The sequence below is a fragment of the Rattus norvegicus genome, chromosome 17, assembly GCF_021556685.1.
Source record: "Rattus norvegicus strain SHRSP/BbbUtx chromosome 17, alternate assembly SHRSP_T2T, whole genome shotgun sequence".
Taxonomy (NCBI): domain Eukaryota; kingdom Metazoa; phylum Chordata; class Mammalia; order Rodentia; family Muridae; genus Rattus; species Rattus norvegicus.
The window spans coordinates 33,504,822-33,529,691 of record NC_141550.1 but is presented as its reverse complement, the minus strand read 5'-3'; the positions used below and the strand labels follow the sequence as shown (position 1 = coordinate 33,529,691).

Below are 24,870 nucleotides of genomic sequence, written 5' to 3'. Positions count from 1 at the left end.
CTCACTGGCTGTAGCACTCAGGGTTAGGTTAGCCTGTGGCAGGTGGGAGAGCTGACCCTGGGGTTATGAGAACAGGAGAGCTGGCATTGGCCCTCGCCAGCTGTAGCACTCAGGAGAGCAAGGACCTGCACTTCACCTGGGCAGGACAGCAGAGCTCACCCTGGTGGCATGTGGGAGAGCTGGCCCTGTCCCTTGCCGGCTGTGGGATTGGGCGAGCTAGCTAGGGCAGAATTGAAGAGCTCGCCCTGGTGGTGTGGGTGCAGGAGAGCTGGTGTGTTGACCAACTTAGTTACTACTCAAGCCCAGATTTACTCCATCTATGAACTGCTAGAGCTCATGAAGGAGCCTGTCCAGCAGATCCAAACCTACAGGATCTCCACAACACAGGGCAACAAAAGAATATCAGAGAGAAGTCCTGGTGAGTATCCAAGATTGACAGGGTAGAAGAAGCCAGAGGCCTCAAACCAGGCCTTTCACGGATTACAACACACATTTGCAAGTAAAAATGTATGGACAAAAGGGTGTACCATGTGACACACCACAGCTTCCACAACAAGATGTTTTGTTGTTGTTTTAGTTTGGTTTGGTTTTCTTTGAGGTGGGGGGAGGAGTTGCAAGAGTGGAGAGATGATATGAAGAGATGGGGAGATGAGTGGGATTGGGGTGCATGATATGAAATGCACAAAGAATCAATAAAACATTAAAAGTATCTTCTAGGCAAAATTTAATGTAGTCTGATAAAAATGAGGAAGACGAAACAAGCAGAGCCTCGGATAACACAGCAGGAAGGAAACATGAATGCAGTCATTCCCATCAATAAACTCACATGGCTTCAAGATCTAAGAAGTATACTCGGTTAAGCTAAAAAGAATTAACTATATTCCATCTAATACCCATGGTTCAAGCAATAAGAAATACTTTAAATTGGTTGCTGGATATAAAGGATTTGCTTGCATTTGTGAAGAAAAGAAACTGTCCCCTCACCCTTATGAGTGAAATTTCTGGTTAGGAATAGTTCAATAATGCATTTAATACTTAATCAATGTCTGTATTCTCCAGTCAGGGAGAGTTTTTAATTATACAAATAGTAAATCAGTTGCATAACTTTGTTCCCTTAGATTGATTGCATCTAACATATGCTAAAAAAAGAAGTCCCTGGAATTACATTATTATAGCTGCCACAATAAAATAGCATGCTAAGGCTTATCCACCACACAGATCTGACACTCTCAACAAATGTCCTGAGGGATTTGAGCTGGGCCATATCTAGACTCCATCCTCAGAACATCCTCTGTGTCTCCCTTGGTCTCTAAATGTTTCCTAGCTCTCTCATCTACAACTCAGGCAATAAAAATGTAAAAGCAGTCATTTTCTAAAGGAAAAGGCATGCAAATTAAAGCACACAAATGCATATTTTACAATTAAAAATTAGTTGGGAAATGATGATCAAAACACCATGTGATCATGTTCCCCAAAGCAACATGGTTATTTATGTCCAGGAGCTTTCACATCTGGGGTCCCATGTGAAGTCAATTAGGGGAAGCTAATCAGTGTGGGGTAGTGATGTGATATGGGTCCACTGTGTGTGTATTGGGGGTGATCAGGGACACATCTAGATTTACTGTGGGAGTAAGGGGACAAGTCAGGAACAATCTGTCTTAATAAATACTTTGTCTAGGACATTAAAGATGATTCTGATTTCTCCTTTTCAAAAATATCATTAGGTCATTGAAGTGAACATTGTGGAGAGAAGCAATAAGCTGTGGGTCACATTGTGACATTTTCATCCTTCCACGAAGAGGTATTTTCTATGCTTTGTTTTTGGTTTTGTGTTTTTTTATTTTTATTTTTTTATTTTATTTTATTTTATTTTTTCAGAGCTGGGGACTGAACCCAGGGCCTTGCGCTTGCTAGGCAAGTGCTCTACCACTGAGCTAAATCCCCAACCCCTTGTTTTTTTATTTTTATTTTTATTATTTTGGGAGGTAGGTTACAAGAGTAAAGGGCAGATGTGCTGGGATGGGGAGATAAGTGGGACTGGAGAGGGTGATCTGAAACTCACAAAGAATCAATTAAAAGTCTGTGTGTGTGTGTGTGTGTGTGTGTGTGTGTGTGTGTGTGTGTGTGCGCGCGTGTGTGTGTGTGCACACACACACACGCACACACATGTAATTAAGTCTTTTATAAATACAACAAGAAAATGGATGAGTAGGTGGAACTTTCTAGGCACACAGCACTTACTGCCTGTGACCCAGAAGCTACTGAGGCCTGTGAGTCCCTCAAGGGGCCTGCTTGAAGGTGGAATCTTACAGGGTAAGAGCACGTGGATATTCTTATCTAATGAATCACCATCAATGTCCCACAAGGTTAAAATGACACACATTAATCAATTAGTTTCATTTCCTTGGGTATATTATGAACTGTGAAAACTAAAGGCTATGAGTGACCTAATTTTTCTTCAGAGCAAGTGGTTTTTACTTGCTTGACACCATGAAAACACGCTTTGGCACACGGCACAAAATACAGCAGGCAGGTACGGCTGCGGTTCAAATCTTTACTCCACTCCTTCCAGCCACAACTGAATCATTTCTAGACATTCAAGAAATAATTTTTTAAAACTCATAATGTTAAGTGGTGAAAAAGTGAAGTGCTTATTCTGAGCTGTCCCCAGGTCCTCATATTGTCTTTCTCTGTGATTCAGACAAAGAAGTCAACCTTCCTTTACGTTACTTTAACTTTGCTTCTTAATAGCATAAAGTGAAGCAACATAATTTGTGCCTATTAGTTCACAAAACTCAAACACTGCTTCTTTCACACGCAGTTCTCAATGACATCACACATTTAATGATAAAGTTCTTCGTGTGGACATATAGTCACGTTACTATTTTATTGAATAAAAACAAAGCACTCCCCTCCCCGCACAGATCTTGTAATTATGAACATGAAAACTTTCTGGAAATAAACCAGACATTTGACCTCAAAGCCTCAAGTCACAACATTTATCAGCAGGATGATTAATCTTTACGAACGGCAGGAAAACAAGACAGAGCCACCCACCCACTCTGACATTTTCATTTAAAAAAAAACCCATGTTAGTTTATGAACTGGAAGCATCATTTATAAAAAGTAGATCATCCACTGAGAGTAAACTCTGATTCTGTGATTAACAAGATGATTATCATCGTTCTTCTTTCTTCACTGAGAAAAGTGTGCTGGCATTAGACGGTGGCTCAGTTTTACCTAGAAATCTGATAAACTTTGTTCAGGAACTAGCCAACCTTTAGCAACAAGGCACTTCATTTTTTTTTTCCTTTTCTGCTTATTTGAAAAACTATAAACAAGACATCGAACATTCTAAAGCATGAAACTGGCTCCACTGATCTGCATGCACATGCACATTTTTGCCTACATCCAGCAGGCGGAGCACAAAGCAAGCAAAAGTTCTAGTTAAGTCAGGAAGGAAGGGCCAGTAGGTAGAGAACAGGATGTGTTCACGAAGACTAGCAAAGGCAGGGCTGCAGTCAGGAAGAGAAGAGAGAAGAGGAGGAGGTTGGATCAGCAGGAAGTGATCCCTTGCAGTTAGGATCAGACTTGCTCTTAGCAGTGTCTCAAAGCTTAGTATATCAGGAGTCAAATGGGGAAAGATTCTTAAAGATTTAGGTTCCACTTTTTTCTCCTGATTATCTTGACTAATATTTGAACAGTTCAGACAGGATTAAGCAAACCAGTTCAACCATGAGACATCTTTACTTCTGAGAAAATCAGTGTTACATTAACAATTTAAAGTGAGGAAGGAAATCATTCTTAGACGGGTAGGGTGAAGAGAGTGGGTCTAGGGCCTGGGGAACTGGAATGCAGGGGAGCCAAGGGTTTCTGAGACAATAATGTGGCAAAGCGCTGGACTTGCCTACTGACCACAAAGCACTTACCTGTGTTATTTTTTCTATTCCCTGGAAGTTGTGCTTTTCAAAATGTTCTGCTATGTTTAGGAAGGTGTGACGTTCTAAATAGCAGCAATTACTCAGGACTATCAAAAGCCTCTGCTCCTATAATTCAAACAGACCATAACGAGCTTAGATAGTACTAGTGAGTTTGAGATAACCCTGATCTTGTATTCAGTATAGTGATAGGCTTCTGCCCTTTAACATCAATATCCAATGTCTTGTTTTTCTTGGCTGTTTATTTCCTAAAATTAACACACAGAGAAACATAATACAATTTCACTAATTATTACTACATTTACACTAAGGATTTAAACAGGGATTTGGAGTAGATGCTCAACAGTGAATTCTTCTTGAGCATTCCGCTCAAGGTTCTGGGTTCTACATCTAATATCCTCCAAAGAAAAGAGTCAAATGTTTTATTTAACATTTTTGTACGCAAAGGCCACATAAGTTGATATTATGAATAACTACATAAAGCGTTGAAACTATTAGAAAATGGTTTACTAATCTTCCACAACTTGAATGAACATTTTAATCCAGTATGGATTAAATCTATCTATTATTATCTATCTGAAGGGCTCCTTGTTCCTTCCTTGGCCCAGAGTTCTGAGGCCAAGTCCCATCCCATGTTCATCCCAGTCTCCCCACAAGACGGGGGAGGGGAAGAATGCCTCCTGCTGTTACAGTCTTCAAGCCTCTGTCCACCTAAACAATTCCTTACAAAGTTACTAGGCTGTCACTGCAGTCTAATGAATACAGTGGCTTTTAACAGTTCAACAGAACTCTATCTGTAAATAAAATTCTAGGAATGGCCCCTGATCTGCTGCTGCTGTGGTTCACTTCAGGTCGGCCTGGGCCTGTGCTCCTATAGGTGGGAGGCATTCTCTGGAATGGTGACTCATCCAGGCCTTCAGTGGAGATCCCTGACTAAAATTAAGGCCAAACCACTTTCCAGGAACGGCTCTCACCCACACTTGGTTACTCTTTCTGTGTAGAATCAGAATAATTTACAGTTAAGTACTCCAGGGAAGAAAATGCAGAAAAACAGAGGTTCCTGCACTTTGAGGCATGAGGACTCAAGGATGAACTAGAGCCTCAGAGTGAATAACCAGGCAAATCTATCTTCTAGTAAGTATACTGAGCTCAGCCGATGCCCAGCATCCTCTCCCTTCTTCACTACAATTTTGTATCATTATTTCCAGTACAATGCAGTCTACTTACTGTCAGTTTTGGTCATCAACAGACATAAATAAAAGTCTAGAGTACCATTAAAATAACCCAGAAAAACAAAAGGCTGCTGCTGGTGGCCCTGAAATAACTTTTAGATAGGAAATGGAATATTAAAAAGGCCAGAGAAAGTCATACTCTATATGACATTATTTTTCCAAAGTGAATACATGGCAGAATGAGAGAGAAAATAAGCTAGTTGAGCATAGTGAGGCCGTCTTCCTTTCTGCTACCTTCTGCTATATGACACATTCCTCGTATAGTACATGAAGTAAATGGCTTTGCAGCAGCCACTCCAAACATGCTGAACACTTTAAATGTCTCAACTGGCTTCATTACCACTCTTTCATTTAGGGTTAAAACCTCCATTCTAGTTGATTGAGTATGCAAGTCTTTCCTGCCCTGTTCCCCAGCTCTCTTGACTTGGTTTTCCCCATTACAACATTTATGGAACCTCTTCAAAGGGGGAGCTACACTGTAATCTAAAGACTAACTCTTAGCCAGTACATTTTGTTCATATATGTTATATGAAGCATCATTTGAAATGAAAGTAGGAAGAAAACAGAATAACAATTAAATCTTAAGCTCGGATGGTTAACCTGAAGTTTGCTTATACCTTGTATAAAGACATATATTTGACATAATAGTCACTGTATATGAAGGAACGAGTCTTACGTAGAACCGCTCTTGTCCTCCTAGACAGCACCAGCAATGACCACTCTTGCCCTCAAAGCCCCCGCGGCTGTGAATAAAAAGTCTTCTGACTAAAAATCTAGATCTTTTTCTTGCCAAATCAGTGAGGAATGCTATCCAATGTTATTCATTTCCTTCTGGATAGTCCTCTCAGATGACAAGTCAGATCTGATGATATCCCTCCACTAAGAATAGGTTTTGGAAACCAAGGAGTGTATCTTGGGAAGTGAGTGGACAGGTAAGATGCTAAGAGGAGCAAAGGTAAAAATCCCGGGAGACAGCTCACAACCTAGTATAGCTCTGGTCACACGGAACCATCTTGCTCTTCTCTCTAACCCTAGAGACAGATGGGAGGCTTGGACTAGCACTCCAAGTCAGGGTGCACACAAATCAGCTGGGGCATAGCTAATCGGCTACACAGTGTTTGCTGGGAGTTGGGAAGGGAACAAAGATCAGAAAGGTCACTGTGCATCCTTCTGAGAGACCAAGAAAACACAAGCATAGTTGGGGCAGGTGGCTGGCACCGTCTTAGTTTCAAAGGCTCCTTCCTTTAGCTCCACCTCGTCTACCCCACTTTCTTTCTAGATTCACATGGAACATGTTTTAACCCACTTCATGGCTTCCCTTAGCTCTTGCCACCTGTTCTTGCTGGGTTTTTGATTGATTGATTGTTTGTTTGTTTGTTTTTGTTTTTGTTGAATGCAGGCTGGAGTTATCTGGGAAGAAGAACCTCCATTGAGAAAATGCCTTTATCAGACTACTTGTAGAGATTTGGTTTTGGCTTTATCATATAACCTATGTTCAAATAAAAGAGGGCACTTGTAGGCAAAAAGCAGAGAAAAGTGAGTCTGCCAGGCTGAAGAGACAAATGACAGGAAGGAAATGTCATGCCGTCTGCTTTCCCCCAGTCCATCCAGGAAACTCTGCAACACTAGGAAACAACCAAGGCACCTTTGAACATTCAAGATGCAGGTGGGATAGCGGGTCTGTTTGGGTAACTCCCGCTAAAGTTCTTTTTCAGTGTTAAATGCACAGAAGTCTTTATACATGCTAACACAGTCTGAAAGTCTACTGCAGTGGCCGTCTTAACATGGGCTGATGCTTCCGGCCCAAGTGACTTAGGCTGATTACCACAGCCGCTCCCTTTGACACGGTGCACTTTACTCTGTGCGCTTGCAGTTTACTTACTGAAGTCAAACCGAAGTCTTCATGGATGCTTCCAAACAAATCAGGAGAAGAAACATCAACAGAAAGACTAAATGCAGAGGGGGCAGAGAACAGTCACAATTAAAATTGACTCAAAACTACAATGACTCAAAGGTTTTGATGAAAATGGCTGTACAACTCTCTGTATTTTCTTTGTATTTAATTATTAGCATCATAAAGAAGCAGGAAAGACTACCTTTTATTCTGAGTCATATAAAACACGTTTGGGGACATTCTCAATACTCAACTGACTGTATTATATTTAAAAATAAATTACTAAATGACAAAATATCAAATAATACTCATAATTAAAATATTTTTGCCTATCAGAATGTCCAGGGGAAGATTTGAAACCCACTTTCAGAGCGACCTACTTATAGGTGAGCTAAGAAGTTAGTTTACAACTCAAAAACAATCACAACATAAAAAGATCAAAACGAAGAGCAGACTGACTAAATTAATTTACTGAGTTAACGGAATCAGAAGTAACACTTTAACAATTTTTTGTTAACTTGACTGATTTGAATTCATATGTAAGTCTAACAAGATAAAAAATAATATGTTAAATAGAAATAAATAGAAATAAGATAAAAAGGTACCAATCTGGAAAGAGTTGAAATATAAACAAATGGTAATTAAAATAGCACTAGCTGATGTAAAGTATATTTGAATAAACACTGCAGAAGATAAATTTCGGAAATGTTGCAATACACCTTGGAGTCCAGCAATGGGAAACAGGAATTTTAACAAAATAACAAGAAAAGGCTGATTTAACCAATGAGATTAAGGCCGTGAACAATAACACAGCATTCTGCTGGGATAATGAGTCTTATACAAAAAGTCAAGTCAAAGAAGCCCAGGAAAGGGTGAAAAAGATCAGACAGGGGTGGGGGCAAGAGAATGGAAATAAGCAGCATTGGGGGTAGGGAAACCCTCTAGAAAGTACCAGCGACCCGGGAGGGAGAAACTCTAAGGACTCAACGGGGGTGACCTTAGCCAAAATGCCCAACATTGGGAAGCAGGAACTGGAAGAGTCCACCTTCAGTAGATAAAAAGGGCCTCAATACACAGGGTTACTAACACACAGTCAAAATTTCTGAACTACAACTGTTCCTTGTCTAAAAGAACTTCAGGGACAAAAATAGAGAAGAGACTGAAGGAAAGGCGGTCCAAAGACCGGCCTAACTTGGGATCCATCTCAAGCGGGGACACCAAGGCCTGATATTATTAATGATGCTATAATGTATTTACAGATAGAAGCCTGGCATGGCTGTCCTCTGAGAACCCTACCAGCTGCTGACTGAGACAGAAGCAGATACTTATATCCAACCAATCAATGGTCTGAAGTCAGGGACCCCTATGGTTGAATTAGGGGAAGGATTGTACAAGAAGCTGAAGTGGAGAGCAATACCATAGGAAGGTCAGCAGTCTCAACTTATCCAGACCCCAGGGAGCTCCCAGACACTGAGCCACTAACCAGGAGCATACACGGGCCCTAATAGAGGTCTGCCCGGTCAGGCCTCAGTGGGAGAAGATGTGCTTAATCCTCTAGAGACTTGAGGCCCCAGGGAAGGAGGGGGTTAGCAGTGGGGAGCACCCTCGCAGAGACAAAGGGGAGGAGGAATGGGATGAGGATGTATGTGTGTGGGGGGACATAGTTGGGGGCAATGACTGGAATGTAAATAAATAACATAATAAAAAGAAAGAAAAAGACCTATAAGCATTAAAAATTGTGGAGTTTGGGAGATAAGTGTCAGGTCAATGCTTGTACCCAATTATGAGGAGCAGTGGCAGGTCTCTAGCACCCATGTAAATACTAGGTAGGTATGATAACTCACCTGGACTCTAAGTACACACACACCCACAGTCACACATACACACACACACACACAGTCACACAAACACACACAGTCACACACACACACACCCACAGTCACACACACACACACACAGTCTCACACACACCCATAGTCACACACACACAGTCTCACACACACCCATAGTCACACACACACACACAGTCTCACACACACACACACACACACACACACACAGTCACACACACACACAGTCACACATACACACACACACACACACAAATGCATGCAAGCATACAGGGCATGAGCATACATACACAACTTAAAAAAACATATTTGGTCACTGGAGGTGATAGTTTTATATTGTGAAGAGCAAAAGTTAATATCAGAAAACAGAAAAATTCTCAAATCACCAACTAGATTCCAACCCTTTAGTCTGATACTGTGTTGAAGCAGGAATCTTAGGCGCACAGGAAAAGATTCACAGGCCAAGTATCAACCAGACAGCAGCATGCCATGAAAACGAGCACAACACTAAGTGTTACTACTGTACCCAACAGTGTTGGGAGGGAACTGCAAGTGCCTGTCAAGAGTCAGGAGGACTCAGAAGGAGGGGACCACAGAGACACGGGGCAGCCAAGCATATAATGAGTTCACAACAACCTAGGCTTCCTGTGAGACCCTACCTCAGTATGGAATGTAGGTTTACATTTTATTACTCTCAAATGCATCCGTGAGATTAATTCCATTCTTACTTACTGAGTAGTATCTATGTCCGCATCAGGCTTGGTGCTCAGTTGTTCCAGGCAGTATATAAAAACCTGGATCAAAACCAGCAAATTTCAGTGATATAAATTTTCAGATATAAGTATATTTGAATATTAAAACAATTTTGTATAAATTAAAGCAGAACTGTGGGTGGGGAGAGGTGTGTATAATAAGAATGTGTATACGTGTGCAGGTACGCAGGTGAGTGGTAGAAATATATACCCCATCAACGTCTAACTACAGAAGTGACAAAATATTAACAACACCTTGCTTGAATCATTACTATGTTCATGAATATATTTTAGGAGACATTTTTTCTTTTATTTACTCACAAAAATGCTCAACTTCGCTTATGTACCTACTGTAAAAGAACCTGTATTTAGTAGTGATGTGGACATTACCACAGTGAGTGACAAATCAACGCACGACTCCGGAGCCTGCATCACTGTCTGCACTTACCTGCATCACTGTCTGCACTTACCTGCATCTCTGTCTGCACTTACCTGCATGATACTGATGCACAACTGGCAAACCTCCTCCTGGGTTTTAGGCTGCTGAAAGACCTATGAAGAAGAATGCAGAAAAAAATATGTTTTGATTTTGCTGAGAAAACAAAACATTTTACTTGACAAGTTAAATATAAAAGCTAAAACATGGAAAACTACTCTGGCATCCTTACTGTGAAGGGCTAGCCTTAGGTGGCTGTCTACCTATGGTGGTTCTGATCCCCAGTTGGCTGACCATATCCAAGTCAGTCCACAAGGACCCTGGTCTGCTTCTAGCTGCTGGACTCATGTTGTACCTGCTCAGTCTGCCCTCAGACATGAACTCAACATGTCCACGTAGGTAAGTAAATGAAAGCTGTAAGTAAGAGAGAACAGCTCTTGGACAGCGATGACTCTATTGCTATTTCCAATACGGATTTCTTTTTTTTTTAATTTTTTATTACATATTTCTTTACTTATATTTCAAAGGTTTTTTCCCTTCCTGGTTTCCTGTCCATAAGCCCCCATTCCATCCCCTCCCCTCCTCCCTATATATTCCCCTTATTGCCCTCCCATATTCCCCTGCACTGGAGGTCCAACATTGGCAAGACCAAGGGCTTTCCCTTCCCCTGGTGCCCCAACAAGGCTATTCTCTGCTACATATGCAGTTGGAGTCCTGGGTCAGTCCATGTGTAGTCTTTCGGTAGTGGTTTAGTCCCTGGAAGCTCTGGTTGGTTGGCATTGTTGTTTTTATGGGGTTGCAAGCTCCTTCAGCTCTTTCAAACTTCCTCTAATTCCCCCCAAGGGGATCTTATTCTCAGTTCGGTGATTTGCTGCTAGCATTGACCTCCAACAGGGATTTCTTAAGATCTTATAAAGCAAGTGGAAGGGAACAGAAACTTACACTGGCTTCTCCAGGTTTGCAATCCACAACACCCTTCAACGACTGCAGGGAGTGAACAATGCTCTGTTCAAACTGACATGGCTGAAAAAAAAGAACATACCCCTCAAACACAGACAGCATGGGCTAAATAGATGTTATTTATGGAGCTGAATACAGTGAAAGGTCAAGGACCCAGATGGACAGAAAAGAGCAAAGATACAATCTGACCAGAAGTCTATGCTTACTGAGGTTAAGAATGGCATGTTTTAAACAGATAAAGTTTGGACTAAGGCTTCTCTAATTCATCTAGAACTGGGTAACCTTTTCCATCAAAATTCTTTTCATAGGAAACTGACAAGGAGCAAATGTAAGGTGTTCGATCACACTTGAGGACTATATTATATGTGGATTATTCTTCTAGGTGGGTCACCCCTTGTACTGTTATAACAACCATCTAGAGGAGGTACAAGATCGGTAAAGTCAATTAAGTCATGTTACTCATTTCTACCTATACTAAGTAAAAAAAAAAAATACAACTCATGAATACATCTAAGCAAAGACACCCCAAGGAAAGTGGGAACAGAGCCCAAAATCCTAGTCTGATAGGCAGAAAGAATTCTTATCATATGCTTTCCCAAGTTGAGAGACACAATATGACAGTCACAGATCCTTCCTTCCTTCTTTCTTTCCTTCCTTCCTTCCTTCCTTCCTTCCTTCCTTCCTTCCTTCCTTTCCTTCCTTCCCTCCCTTCCTTCCCTCCTTCCTTCTTTCCTTCCCTCCTTCCTTCCTTCCTTCCCTCCTTCCTTCCTTCCTTCCCTCCTTCCTTCCTTCATTGTATATACATGTGACAGTAATTTAAACAATAACCATTTGAAAATATTGAAATTCAAAGAATGGTGCTAGAGGCGCTTCTCTGGTCAGAGTCCCTGAGAACAGGAGGAGAGGTATAAGCATAGCACATGTGGGGACAAGAAATCACAGGAACCATAGGAATTGCCAGCATGGTTTCTGTGTAGGGAGGAGCAGTTTCTGGGAAAGGGGGGAGGGGCTTTGGTAACCGTTGAGGGCATGAAAATTATTCTGTCCCCTTCAGAGGTTCAGAATGCACATGCATAGTGGGCTGAAGCGCGCAGAGCTGGGATGCAGACTTGTGCTCTAAGTCTTGATCCTCCTTTCCTCTTGAGAAAGTTCTATGATGAACTGCAACAAGGGTTCTCCACATCAAGCCCACCATGATAGCTTCCTTCGTCAACCACATTTGACTCAAGAGGTCTTGGTTGACTCCAGACACAGCACTTTAGCTGTCTGTTCACCCACTGGGTTTAGTTCTTTAATCCTGTGCACACATATGTGGCTTGTGTGTGAGGGGGTGATGTGTCAAAAACAAAATACATATCTTTTGACTGTAACTACATTATGGAAATGCAATTTTATAAACAGACTAGGACCATGCTTCCCTACTAATGAGCCTAGTTATTGTCCAGGGTTCCTCTACAATAATAAGCAGGAGCAGAGTCTTGACCTTCAGACGACAACCAGCTATGGCTTTCAAAATAAGTCTACCCAGAGCCTCTGCAGGGATGCCAGGAAAAGAAGACACTGTGTGGTCTCTTGCCCTGGCTTACCAATGGCTTCTAACTTGTGGGGCAAAGCCACTCTATTCTTGGTAGAAACTGGAAGTTCCAACCCCTACAACTTATTATCTCTCCCATGCAAAGAAGGACATGAAGGAAACTGGCAGTTGCCATAAAGGCTGCTGGGCAGCTTTTCCTGGGGCATGGGGACACCTTCTGGCCAGCAGCCTCTTAAGACAGTGCCTATGGCAGCTCGGGAGAGCCACACAGAGACTGGAGCAGAGAGTCACAAAGGCAAAGAGTGACCCTGGCTGGTTGCATGACAAGCTGTCTGGCCAGAGTGAGGGGAAAAGGCAACCCCTGTCCTGTGTCCTCCATGCCTCAGCAGTGACTCAGTCCCCATCAGTCTGTTAGGAGCATCCCTCAAACAGGCAAGAAAACATGAAAAATTATAAGAAATATTTTCAAGAAATCCTAAATCCACTTGGAAACAGGATGTTTCTAGACTAAACATATTAGACTATGCTTCTTGTCTTGCTTGGTTTTAACTTTGGGAACAAAAACATCGTTCTACTGTCTTGATTCTTCTGAAGGCTCTTAAGTTGCTAAGTGGCATGGAAATAAGCACGATCTAATTGAAAAGCGATGTAAACTGAAGTAATGCTGCAGCCCCATGACTCCAGAGTAAGCCACTGCTTTCGCGCGTTTCAATGCTTGTGATCTGCAATCAGGAAAACTGACTCTGGGAAAGGATATTTTAAGATTACTTCATAATTTCTAGAAACTAGAATATAATACAAAACAAATATGATCCTTATTAACATAAAATCATTTATTCTATATAATAAATGCGAATGACTAATAAAAAAGAATTCCAACTTACTAGGGAAGTCAGTCCTTCGTTATCAACAATCCAATCTTCTTTTTCAGCTAATCTCTTTATCTCTATATGGAAAAGAAGGACACAAATACTTCCCATTATAATTATCTCACTGAACTGCAGCAGAGACAAAAACATTTACAGCTGTAGCTTTAAATGATTTTACATATGTTTGAGGATTTAGTTATTTTTTTCATACTTTCTAACAAAATGTTTATGGAATATATTTTGTTTGTTTTTAACAGCCTACTTCAGAGCCTCTAGACTAGGAGAAAAACTTCCTCACAACAGTGATGCCTTACTCAGTACTCTTTGCAGTGGTTACTCAGTGTTCTTTGCAACAGTGCTGGACTTGTGCAAAAAAAGCCCTGGACTCCAGGACTTCTGCTGTCAGCTTGGTGTGGCTTAGAGTCAGTGTTGAGTCCTCCCTCTCTCATTCCTGAGTGGCGGCTGCCTCTCACTTGGAGTGACACTTGCCCAAACTTTGAGCAGGGCAAGCTTAGGCGCATGTGAGAGGAGTGTTTAGCTTTTTACCTGGATTCCATTCTCTCTCCTTTGACACAAAATTACTTCCAATTCTAAGTGCAAGGCCCTCCCCGCTTATAGTCCTAGTGGCAGATGATAGTGGCCTATGCTGTTTATAACAACATTTTGGTTTTTTTTTTTTTAAATACTTAATACTTTAAAGGTCATTTAAAAAATAATTCTGAAGGATGTAGTGGTTTGAAAGAAAATGACCCCCATAGGCTCACAGGGAGTGGAGTGGTACTATTAGGAGGTGCGGCCTTGCTGGAGTAGGTGTGGTTCTGTTGGAGGAAGTGAGTTACTGGGTACCAGCTTTATGTTCTCACAATCTCAAGCTAAGCCTAGCAGCTCAGTTCATCTCCTCCTGCCTCCAGATCAAGATGTATCTCTGCTTCTTCTCCAGCACCGTGTCTGCCTGCACACTGCCATGCTTCCCACAATGATGATAATGGACTACACCTCTAAAACTGTAAGTCAGATCCAATTAAATGTTTTCCTTTGTAAGAGGTGCTACAGTCACAGTGTTTCTTTACAACAATAACACCCTAAGATAGTGGCTCTATAAAGAAAATTCTGGAAATATAAAGAAAAGCATGTATAATTTCTAATACCCATATAAACACTGCTAATAGTGTTCTGATTTCACGTGAATTTTAAAATTAACTTAGAAAATATCCACATGTTTTTCAACTAGGATCATATTTTACATATACTTTTATATTCAGCAGTTTCTATTTAATTTTACTATAAAGGTATTCTTATATTCTTATTTTTAACTACATCTACTTTCATTTTTGCAAAAAAATCTTAATTAAATTATTTTGAAAAGATACTTTTTAAAAAAAGAAAAAAATACTATTCTACAGCTAGAAATGAATAAATAGATATAAGTTCCTCTAACATTAGTTCTCTCTTAGTTTCAAGGCTTTGGAAGTTGGAAGGAAGCCAGCTCAGGTAACTTTGTCTAGGAAAAGTTATTTTTCCTAAGATACCTTCAGCTGTATGTTGCAACGTCACCATTATGCAATGTATACGGAGATCCAAAATCAGGTCCTGGATAATCTGTAACATGTCATTGGGAATCTCCAGAGCGGTCAGTGATTCATATGTCAGCCTGGCAAACAAGTGAAACAACACAAGTGAGAAGACGGGGTCCAAGCAGTCCTGCCATGCCCGCACTATCCTGGACTTAGGCCTTGTGGGGCTTATGAGGGGCAGCATCGGGTGGAAAGTGGAGAGCCCAGCAGGGACTGTACAGGTCTCTGCAACAGACAGGTGCTCATACAGTATACACTCTCACCCCGCACATCCACCAGAGATGCTTAAGAACGCCTGGTTACATTCTAAGTGAGAAGTGGAAGCATCAGGAAAGAGAGACAGAAAATAAATTCTTCACTGACATGTTAAGGCAGCATATCTTACTCTGTGGTGTTGACTGTTTCAAAAATCACTAAAACAAACAAACATCCGTAAACCCAGGAGTCCTTTCAATGAGCATGGCTCCCATGTGTCCACACTTGCCTTATGGTCTGGATAACGTGTGCGAGCCACTGCCCCGAGAGCTCTGCCTGCACCTCCCAGCCGCCATACTGTCTCCCATCCCCTTCTCGGAGGCTGAATGGGAGCAGGGCTCCCCGGATCAACTTCACCAGGGAGTGCATTACTTCTTGAATCATTTTCTAGAAAATGAAGAACAAAATTGGATTATGATCATCAACCTGGTAGAGTAAAGAGTCTCCTAAATGCTAAGAAAGTATCTTGACTGTAAAGTCTTCAATAATGCCGGGAGAGAAAGCCCAGTGCTCTGAGAAGTCTCCATTCTCACCCCTCACTTACCTTGAAATCATTTTGTCTTTGCCTCACATTCTTTGATCTTTCAATCTGGCCTGACTTCTCAGCTGTCTAAGAAATTGAAAAATAAAAATAAAAAATTAACTGTCTTTTATAAATAACTTAGAAAAGTTAAGAAATGCTTTAATATCCATACATGAAGACACGAGACTTAACCTGATTAATGAAATGCCTTAAGTCATAACCAGAAAACAAAACAAAACAAAACAAAAACTTTCTTATTCCAAAAAAAGCTAGCCTTCAAAGAAAGGAAGGAAGGAAGGAAGGAAAAGAAAGAAAGAAAAGTTATTCTTTGTCTTTCTAAGTTCTGGTACAAATCTATGCACACGCCCAAGAATCAAGTTGAGCCTGCAAACTTTGGAAGAGAATTAGGCGTGCCATTTCCCGTCAACACTCCATGCAACTAACACACACAGTGAGTGCATCATGCCCAGGACAGGACTCTTCCCATCATATCTCCGTGTCTGGCACAGGAACAAAGGGAGAGTAACCTCTGAGTTAATGGAGCAAGCCCCACATCTGTGGGGGAATCTGGTGACTGTCATAAACACAAGCCCCACATCTGTCCCTTCATTCTTAGAAACCATTGTCTTCTTCACAGCGTACCTCAGAAGTGAGTACATTCTATCATTCTGGAATTACTTATTCATGTTTACTCACAAAGCCTATGTTTTTCTTTTCTTAATGTAATGTGCAGGAGACTATTTTCAGAGTTAAGAGAAATTTATTTAACTGGACTTCTGCTAGTTTCTTATAAAGAAGTGTTCTGACAACCAAATACTATTACATAAAAATGTCCTAAAAGGACAAGCTTATGACCTTTCCAAATAAAGAATCAAAACAAAATAAAGCACTGTGGAACAAACTCTAATACTTCACTAACATAATACAAAACTTATCTGTTACGTTTAAAATTTTCATGTACTGTGGACTACGTTTAAAGACAGGTCAAAGGACCTTCTGGGTTAAGAGGAGACACATCATAAATAATTACAATAGTCCCTTGAAGTCAATGTGAGAATATAGTCATGCTTTCTATATGTGCACATATAGCACACATGCTAGAGCTATGGACTGGGTGATCCAACGAACAGCACTGTATGAATGAGTACAAGAAGGGTTAGGCTGCTGGCTGATTAAGAACCAGTATCAAACACATACATAGCACATACCCTTTAACTTACATGTCTTAAAATTTCATAGTAAGTTGTCATATACATAGCACATACCCTTTAACTTGCATGACTTAAAATTTCATAGCAAGGTGTAAAGCTTTCATCATTCTTCTCTATAAAAAATATATTTACTTTGAAACTTAAAAATATAAACTGAGTTTACATCATAATCACTGAAAGTCCTGAGTTCATTGCCTTACGCCAGTCCACATTCTTTGCACAAGATGGATCATCTTTTTTGTTTTTAACACACAAGAAATACTTTTATATACTATTATATAAAAGACCAAAGTGTATTAAGTGTAGTAAGCAGGGAAAAGGCAGGATTAGCCTGAATGGTACAAGGATGTAGGCCATGTGCCCAGCTGAGATGCTGCCACAGCCAGGAAGGTACCACACCAAATGGTTTCGCTCTTCCACCCAGACAAACCACAGAGTTCCATTGCTCTGTCTTCTGCTTTGTTCAGCTCATGAAATGATACACACAGCCTTCTGAATGTTAGCAATTGTCTGATCTTAGTTTGGGACATGTTATCCTCTTCTATTTCCTACCACCAACTTTGCCTTTAGTTTCAAATACTTTCTCCCTTATGGGTATCTGCAGCTCAACACAGGGATCTTAAATTACTACCAACCACCTCTTAAGCAATTCACTCATGCAGCACACTAAAAACCAGAAATCTGGCAGGCTTTCTTCAAGAAAGAGACTCTGTGAACAGCACCTGCTTTGCCAGAAGCCTGTTTCATTGTCATATCTGAATAATTGCCTCGATCTCTCCCTATGATTCACAGCAAGACCTGCACACCACCTCTGAATACAAACTACAGCCACAACCTTCTCCCTACCTCCACTGACAACACCTCTCCCACTCCTATTCTTCCTGTACACACAGACCCATGGTTTCTTCCCATGATTCTCTCCAAAGGCACTGTGCCTCCAGCTTCACCTCAATTCACTGACACCCAAGCCTCCTAGGACCTGTGCACGACATGGCTCTCCTTGGAACCTCCCCTTGGTGATGTTTATTGTGTGAGCTTCTCTGTCCACTTCTTGTGTGCTAAGACTCTTCTTCCTACCCCATTGCTAACCACTCTCATTAGAAGCCTAGCTTTGTTCCTCTGATACACATTCACAAAATTAGGATGAGTTTTTAAGAATTAACTTTTGGGGTTGGGGATTTAGCTCAGTGGTAGAGCGCTTGTTTACCGAGCGCAAGGCACTGGGTTCGGTCCCCAGCTCCGGAAAAAAAAAAAAAAAAGAGAGAAAGAATTAACTTTTATTTGACCTCTTCAAGAGGGGAAGATATTAAAGTCTATCTCAGTAATTTTTTCATTTACATGGTATCTGTGTGCGTGCGCGCGCACACGTGTGTGTGTGTGTGTGTGTGTGTGTGTGTGTGTGTGTATCAGTGCTTCACACACTGTGGTTAGGATACTGTTCTGAACATGCTTTCAAAAGCATCTGTACCTTCAATCTGTGCTGATCTAAATGCCTTCCCAAATTACCTAGATGTCAAGTGCTGTTGTGACAGACTGGCCAGCCGCCAGGGTGGAACATGTTATGCTAACAGATGTTTATGCATGAATGCCATGCCATGCCATGCCATGCCATGCCATGCTATTCTAAAAAACCTGGTGGAGCTCTTTTATGGAGACCCAGTGTCAGTAAAATGGAGAGCAGATGGCTGAGAGTTTTGTGTGATGGCAACAGTTTCTGATGGTTTTGATATTACAGTACTGAGTAACCCCAATACAGAATACAGAGGATTCATAAGGTCTGCCCTATTTAAAAGCACATCAAACTTTTTAAACTTTTACTAACATTTAAATGTGCTTTAAGCTCTGGAACTTTTAAAATGCTGATTCTTAATGTATAAGAATTATTTGATACTTTAAAATATACTATGTTTGAAGCACACTCACAGGTGAGACAGTATTATTAACCTTTGTTAACTAAAGCCTCTGTTCTTTCCTGCACAATCAGATCAAAACCAGTTTGTGGTGAGCCCAACGGCAGATCTCACTGGTCTGATTCACATGGGTCCAAATAGTTTAAAGAAGTGACTATTGTTTAAACTGTTAGAAACTTGTAACAAATGAGCTCTTAATAAGACAGTTCTACAATTTAAAACAGGACATTTAAAGTGGACAGTGTTTAAAGCTCTCTGATATCAACTGTCTGAAGTGCCAGGCCTCCTGCCAATGCTCACTTAATGAACTTTCTTGTTTCACTCATAGACTGGCTGAGTGGGGACATTTTCTAAACTCTTCTGCTTTGTGCAACTTTCCAGTGGTGGCTTTTAAGCTTTTCAATAGAATAAATGCTCTAAAGGCATGCAGAGTTTTTTCTATAACCAAATATTTATGTATTTACTCTAAGTAGGCAGGATCTATAAAGAAGTATATTCTCTTTTAACCGAGATAAGAAAGATCAAAAGCATTTGTCAACTTTATGATCTAGAAAGAAACAAAGCAAATACTCAGCATTTGGGATTTGCCAACTATAAGAAATGATCCAGCCATGTGGTGGTGGTGTACACCTTTAATCCCAGCACTCAGGCAGGTGGATCTCTCTGAGTTCAAGGCCAGCCTGGTCTACACAGCACTACACAGAGAAATCTTGTGTAGACAAACAAAGGCAGGCAAGAAGGTAGGCAGGCAGGCTGGCTGGCTCAAATGACCAGAGAAAGTACTTGAGTGGAAATAACTGACGCGGCGCTTAGAGCCCATTCTCTAGGGGTCTAGTTTTTCACATGCATTCATCTGCCTTAACATCCTTTTGTGTGACTGTAGATGTTCATCAGTCTACTACTTTCCAATGCTACTAAGTCTTGTTTATACCCACATGTGCCAAGCCAATGTCATTTCAAATACGGCAATAGCTTTAATGGAGGATATGACAGTAGGGATCAAACTCTGTGTCTACTGCATATTAGACCAGACTCTACCACTGGGGTGCATAGTAACTTACAAAGTGGCTACCACCAAGTATCAGTTGTTTCTTCTCAAGATCTACACATGAAGAGATGAAAATGCCATTTTCACGAGCCCATAAAGTGATCAAAATTCAAAGTGCATTTCTTTTGGAAGCATGTAATTTTCACATCCTCATAATTGGGGATAGATGCATACTGTGATTAAGGTACTTGGTAAATGTGAAAAACTGCAAGGGAAGTACTACTCCTCACATACACAAGACCTATAGGACCAGAAGAGGCCAAGGTGGAGTGCAGAGGTTGAAAGGAACTACAAAACAGGACTTACAGCCTCCCCTCCCTGACACACCAGAATCCTAAGACTGCTGAGTCTGCAGAGACCAGAAGCTCAGAAACCTTGCTAGAGCCTGAGAACTGAGAACTTCACCTTTAACTCACAGCAGCTGTGCCAGCAACCCACTCCACAGTTCTCTTTTTATTGTGTACTTTCTAGTGCACTCTTGACTACATATGTCTTGAGGGCTTTGCTTTGGTTTGTGTATTGCTCAGTTAGGTCTTAGGGCTGGTTTATTTTTCCTGCTTAGCTTACTCAGGCATTCATTAGAGTCTTCGACCATATCTCACATAATTCACTTATCCCTCTATCTTTCCTTCTTTCTCTCATACTTACCCTCCCAGCTTACTTTTTACTTGCTACTGATTGTACCACTACGATCTGAGGACCCAACAGCATACCAACTTTCCCCTCCCAGCTACAGTACCCAAAGTTGATCTAATCATCAATTCTTATCCTTATCAACCCTACTTCTCTCCAACTCCTAATCCTATTAACTAAAATCCAAGTCTACTCCATACCATGCTTGGTTGTTTATCCTCCAGAAACAATTAGAGTTAAAAGGTGTCACTGTTATTAATTGGCTAATATGACTTTTGCACAGTGGTAATGGTAAACAGATGTGGCTGCTCTCCCAGTTAATAATATATTCAAGGAATGATATAGAGTTTACATCAGACACCATGAACTGCTAGACTAAGGAATTATCTTCTAAACTACACACTCAATTCTACTGTAATCAAGTGCCACTTGAACATTACAAATATTTCAATATCTGATAAAATTACATACACAAAATACCACAAGATACATGAATCCCAATGGAGTAGCAAAGTGATAGAAGAAAAGATAATATATCGCCTCCAAAAATTATGCCCTACAGTAATGCCTTCTAGTGAGAGGAAGTTAAATGAAATCCCAGACAAAGAACTCAAAATAATGAGTTCAGGTATGTAAAAAACAAAAAATACAAGCAAATAGCTGACAAATAAATATAGAAGGTGAAACATGACACGAAGGAGGAATTCAACAAAGAGAAAAGCTACTTAAATGTTGAAAGAGAAACAGAAAAGTTAGTAAGTTCAATTTAAAGCATCTACAGAGTATCAGTAATAGAGTCAATCAGGGAAGGAGAGAACAGAGTATCTGGGGTTGAGAGCAAAGTGGAGGAGCTTGACCAATCCAACGAGGACAAAGACAAGTAAGAAGGTACTAATGGGCATCTGAAAACACACTTGACACTCTACACAAAACCAACCTCAAAGATAATGGGCATAGAAGGAGGAAAATCTTGTCCTAAAGGCAAAAAAAAATCATTGTAGAAAACTCCCAGAGTTAGGAAAAGAGATGCCACTCTGTATACAGGAGGCATTAGGATACCAAGTAGACAAGACCAAGACAGAACCTCAGCACATCAGATCATAATAAAAATACACACTGAGGACACAGAACAGAAACAAAGTATACTGAAAGTAACAAGAAACACCAGATCATATGGAAGATCAGCCCATCAGAATAACAGTAGACTATTGGTTTGAAACCTTAAAAGTCAAGATGGCTTAGATAACAACTATCTACCCAGACTACAATATACAATAAAGAAACTTGTCATAACTTATACTAAGCTCTAGAGAAGAAACTTGGAAGGATACTTGAGTCCGAAGAGAAAAGTGAGTTCACTCACAGGGCCACAAGAAGGAATAAGCCACACTAAAACTACAGTTAAACAAGAGAAGGGAAGGAGTAAAACATTACAAGACCAACAAGATGGCAGAAATCAGCACACATCTTCAATCAAAATTCAGAATGCTGATGGTCTCAATTCCTCATCAAAGAAAGCACAAGCTAGTATAGTGAATCAAGAAGTAAGGATTGTCTCTTTGTTGCCTCCAAGAAATGCATCTCCCTTCAAAAGACAGATAGTGCCCTCAGATAAAGGATGGAGACACATAGTCCAAGCAAATGAACCTAGGAAATAAGCAGTTATCACTCAACCGATACCTGCAATTTAGTATTGTTTTTCAATTAGTATTGATTTTCTGAATTTTAGTAGTATCTGTAGCATTACCTAAAAATAAACAAAAATTCCAAAATTAAACCAAGATGAAATAATTTAAAATATCTATACCACACTATGAGGGCAATAACCAATGCTTCTCACACTACCCCATAAATAGAAAAGGACATTACTATATTCTTCTAACCAACCTAATATTACCCTGATATTCAAACCAGACAAAGATTAAAAAACAAAACAAAATAAAAATTATAGATCCATTTTCCTGATGAACATAAACCTACAATCAATTCAAGGACACAGTTAAAAGATTATTTATCATGAATAAGTTGGCTTTACTCCAGAGGTCTAGGATTATGAAATATGCATAAATCAACCAATTCTACAAATTACATAATAGACTCAAGGACAGAAATCACATGACCCAGAAAAGGCTTGACAAAATCCAGCATCCCTTTTGTTAAAAGTCATAAAAACTCCAGTGACATTCTTCAATAGAAAAATAAAATCTTAAAATTCATATGGAAGTAAAAACCTCCCAGAGCCAAAGCGATCCTGAAAAACAGTCCTGCTGGGGACATCAGCATATCTGATTTCCAACTATACTGCAGAGCCATGTAAAAACATCACGATGTTGGCACAAAAACAGACACATAGGTTCAGACCTACACCTACATACCTATAGCACCTGATTTTTGACAAATATAACAAAATACACATTGGAGAAAGGATAGCGTTTCAAAAAAACAGCACTGAGAAAATCCAATGTCTACACAAAGATGAGACTAGATCTTTATATCTTATGTGCAACACTCAACACCAAGGGCTCAAACACTTCAACAGAACTGCCTGAGGAGGTAGGGAGCACACAGGATAAAGGCATAGGTAACATCTTTCTGTACGAATTAAAATGCTCAGGAAGACAGGCCAGAAACTGCGCTGCTCTCAACAGTAGCATAAAGTCCAGCCCTAAGCGGGATGCCTACAGAGGACGGTGATGCAGAATGAGTTAGGAGTCAGAGGACAGGAGGAACAGGAGGAGTCTGTGAAATGTCGTCTTACGGACGTGCCATGTCTGCTACCCTAGTGGTCCAAGTAACCAGCAGCTGTGCTTACTTGACTAAGATGTACACAAAATCAAGCCCATGAAATTCAATCAAGAGAGGACATGACTCAAAAGGCCTTAACCCTAGCTGAGGAGCTACTGGCAGATGTTGGTTGTGAGGAAGAGAATCTAGTTTCTTTGGGGACATGTCCATGGAGGGTGGCAACTGACCCTAGAGGATGCACTACCTCCATGTGCAGCACTCACTGGGCTCTGTGGGCGATGCAAGGAGACAACCAGCACTACGTGCTGAGGCTGGGAGGGGGCTGTTATGGGTAACCAGACTGAGTTAGTGGAGGAAAAGGTGTGGACATGACCAAAATACAATGTAGCATATGTGACATTCTCAAAGAATAAATTGAAAATATTATATTAAAATATACTCAATAATGCTGACTCTGAAAGTATAATGACTTATAAAATATACATTAAAAGCACCAGTGTTCCTCCTTGTCTAGCATTGCTTGGTCATGCATTAAACATGCACACAATTTGGACCGGTCGCTATTCCACTAGATTCTGCATCTCTAAATCAAGTTCCTTGACCTCTCTTTAGATATGCATCTCCTTTAGCCCTTAGAGCCCCCGTGGAGCAAGAGAATCTTGCTATTCCATGTTTTCAGATAAGAAAACTAAGTCTCAACCACATAACAAACTCAAGGTCACAGGGACTTATAATGCTTTTCATGAATCTTAAAAAATATGAAAATGGCTAATTTTGGTGTGTGATGTATTTATTTACTTGCCAGTTTCTTTAATAATAAAGTTGATTATTTTTTAAATATGCAAAAATGGGTAAAGATGTTAGACATCTACGACTTTTACAAAGAACCCCAAAACCTTAGTTTTAAGCCCAGAAATTCAGTGGTCTGTAGTCAGAAGTGTATACATACCTCACTGAACAGACTTCCATTAACATATGAAATCCAGAGTTTCCAGAAGTTAGGCAGCTGACTTAACACAAGCTTCGTTAATTTTTCAACAAATGCCACTCTGTGGGGCGTCTTGTACCTCCATGCTAAAGAGTAAAAGAATAAAACACTATGAATACATTTTTGAATCAAGAAGAAAAATCTACTGGCACAGTGGCCCTGCCCCTTTCCCTTCTTTCTGATGAGGCAATTCTCTCAGACTGGCGATGCCAGGCTACGGGAAGGGGAGAGCAGCAGCCAATGCCTCAGAGGACAGAGATTCACCCTTGTCCCAAGGATTGCTAGTGTGGTGGTTTGAATATCCTTGGCCCATGGGAAATGGCACTATTAAGAGGTGAGGCATTGTTAGAGGAAGTGTGTGTGTCACTGAGTGTGTGGGCTTGGAGGTCTCCTAGTGCTCAAGCTCCTCCCAATACAGAAGAGAGCCACCTCCTAGCTGCCTACAAAAGACAGTCTCCTCCTGGGTGACTACACCAAAAAGATGCCCCACCAACCATACCAATCAGAAGGACACTTGC

General features: G+C 40.6%; 1 protein-coding gene and 1 long non-coding RNA gene across 13 annotated transcripts in view; one reads left to right on the top strand and one right to left on the bottom strand.

Moving 5' to 3' along the window:
• Positions 1-24,870, bottom strand: part of Exoc2 (exocyst complex component 2) — a 165,938-nt gene that overhangs the window by 43,952 nt on the left and 97,116 nt on the right. For all 12 annotated transcript variants that reach the window (NM_134414.2, XM_087589737.1, XM_087589742.1 and 9 more), the window contains 10 exon segments: positions 3,930-4,046; positions 7,053-7,119; positions 9,647-9,708; positions 10,159-10,218; positions 11,045-11,125; positions 13,481-13,542; positions 14,995-15,116; positions 15,524-15,681; positions 15,839-15,904; positions 24,314-24,438. In NM_134414.2, coding sequence (NP_599241.2) covers positions 3,930-4,046; positions 7,053-7,119; positions 9,647-9,708; positions 10,159-10,218; positions 11,045-11,125; positions 13,481-13,542; positions 14,995-15,116; positions 15,524-15,681; positions 15,839-15,904; positions 24,314-24,438 — 920 coding nt within the window.
• Positions 14,363-24,870, top strand: part of LOC120097838 (uncharacterized) — a 34,205-nt gene continuing 23,697 nt past the window's right edge. The window contains exon 1 of the long non-coding RNA XR_015641592.1: positions 14,363-14,471. This is a non-coding gene — a long non-coding RNA (uncharacterized LOC120097838). The remainder of the gene's footprint in view (positions 14,472-24,870) is intronic.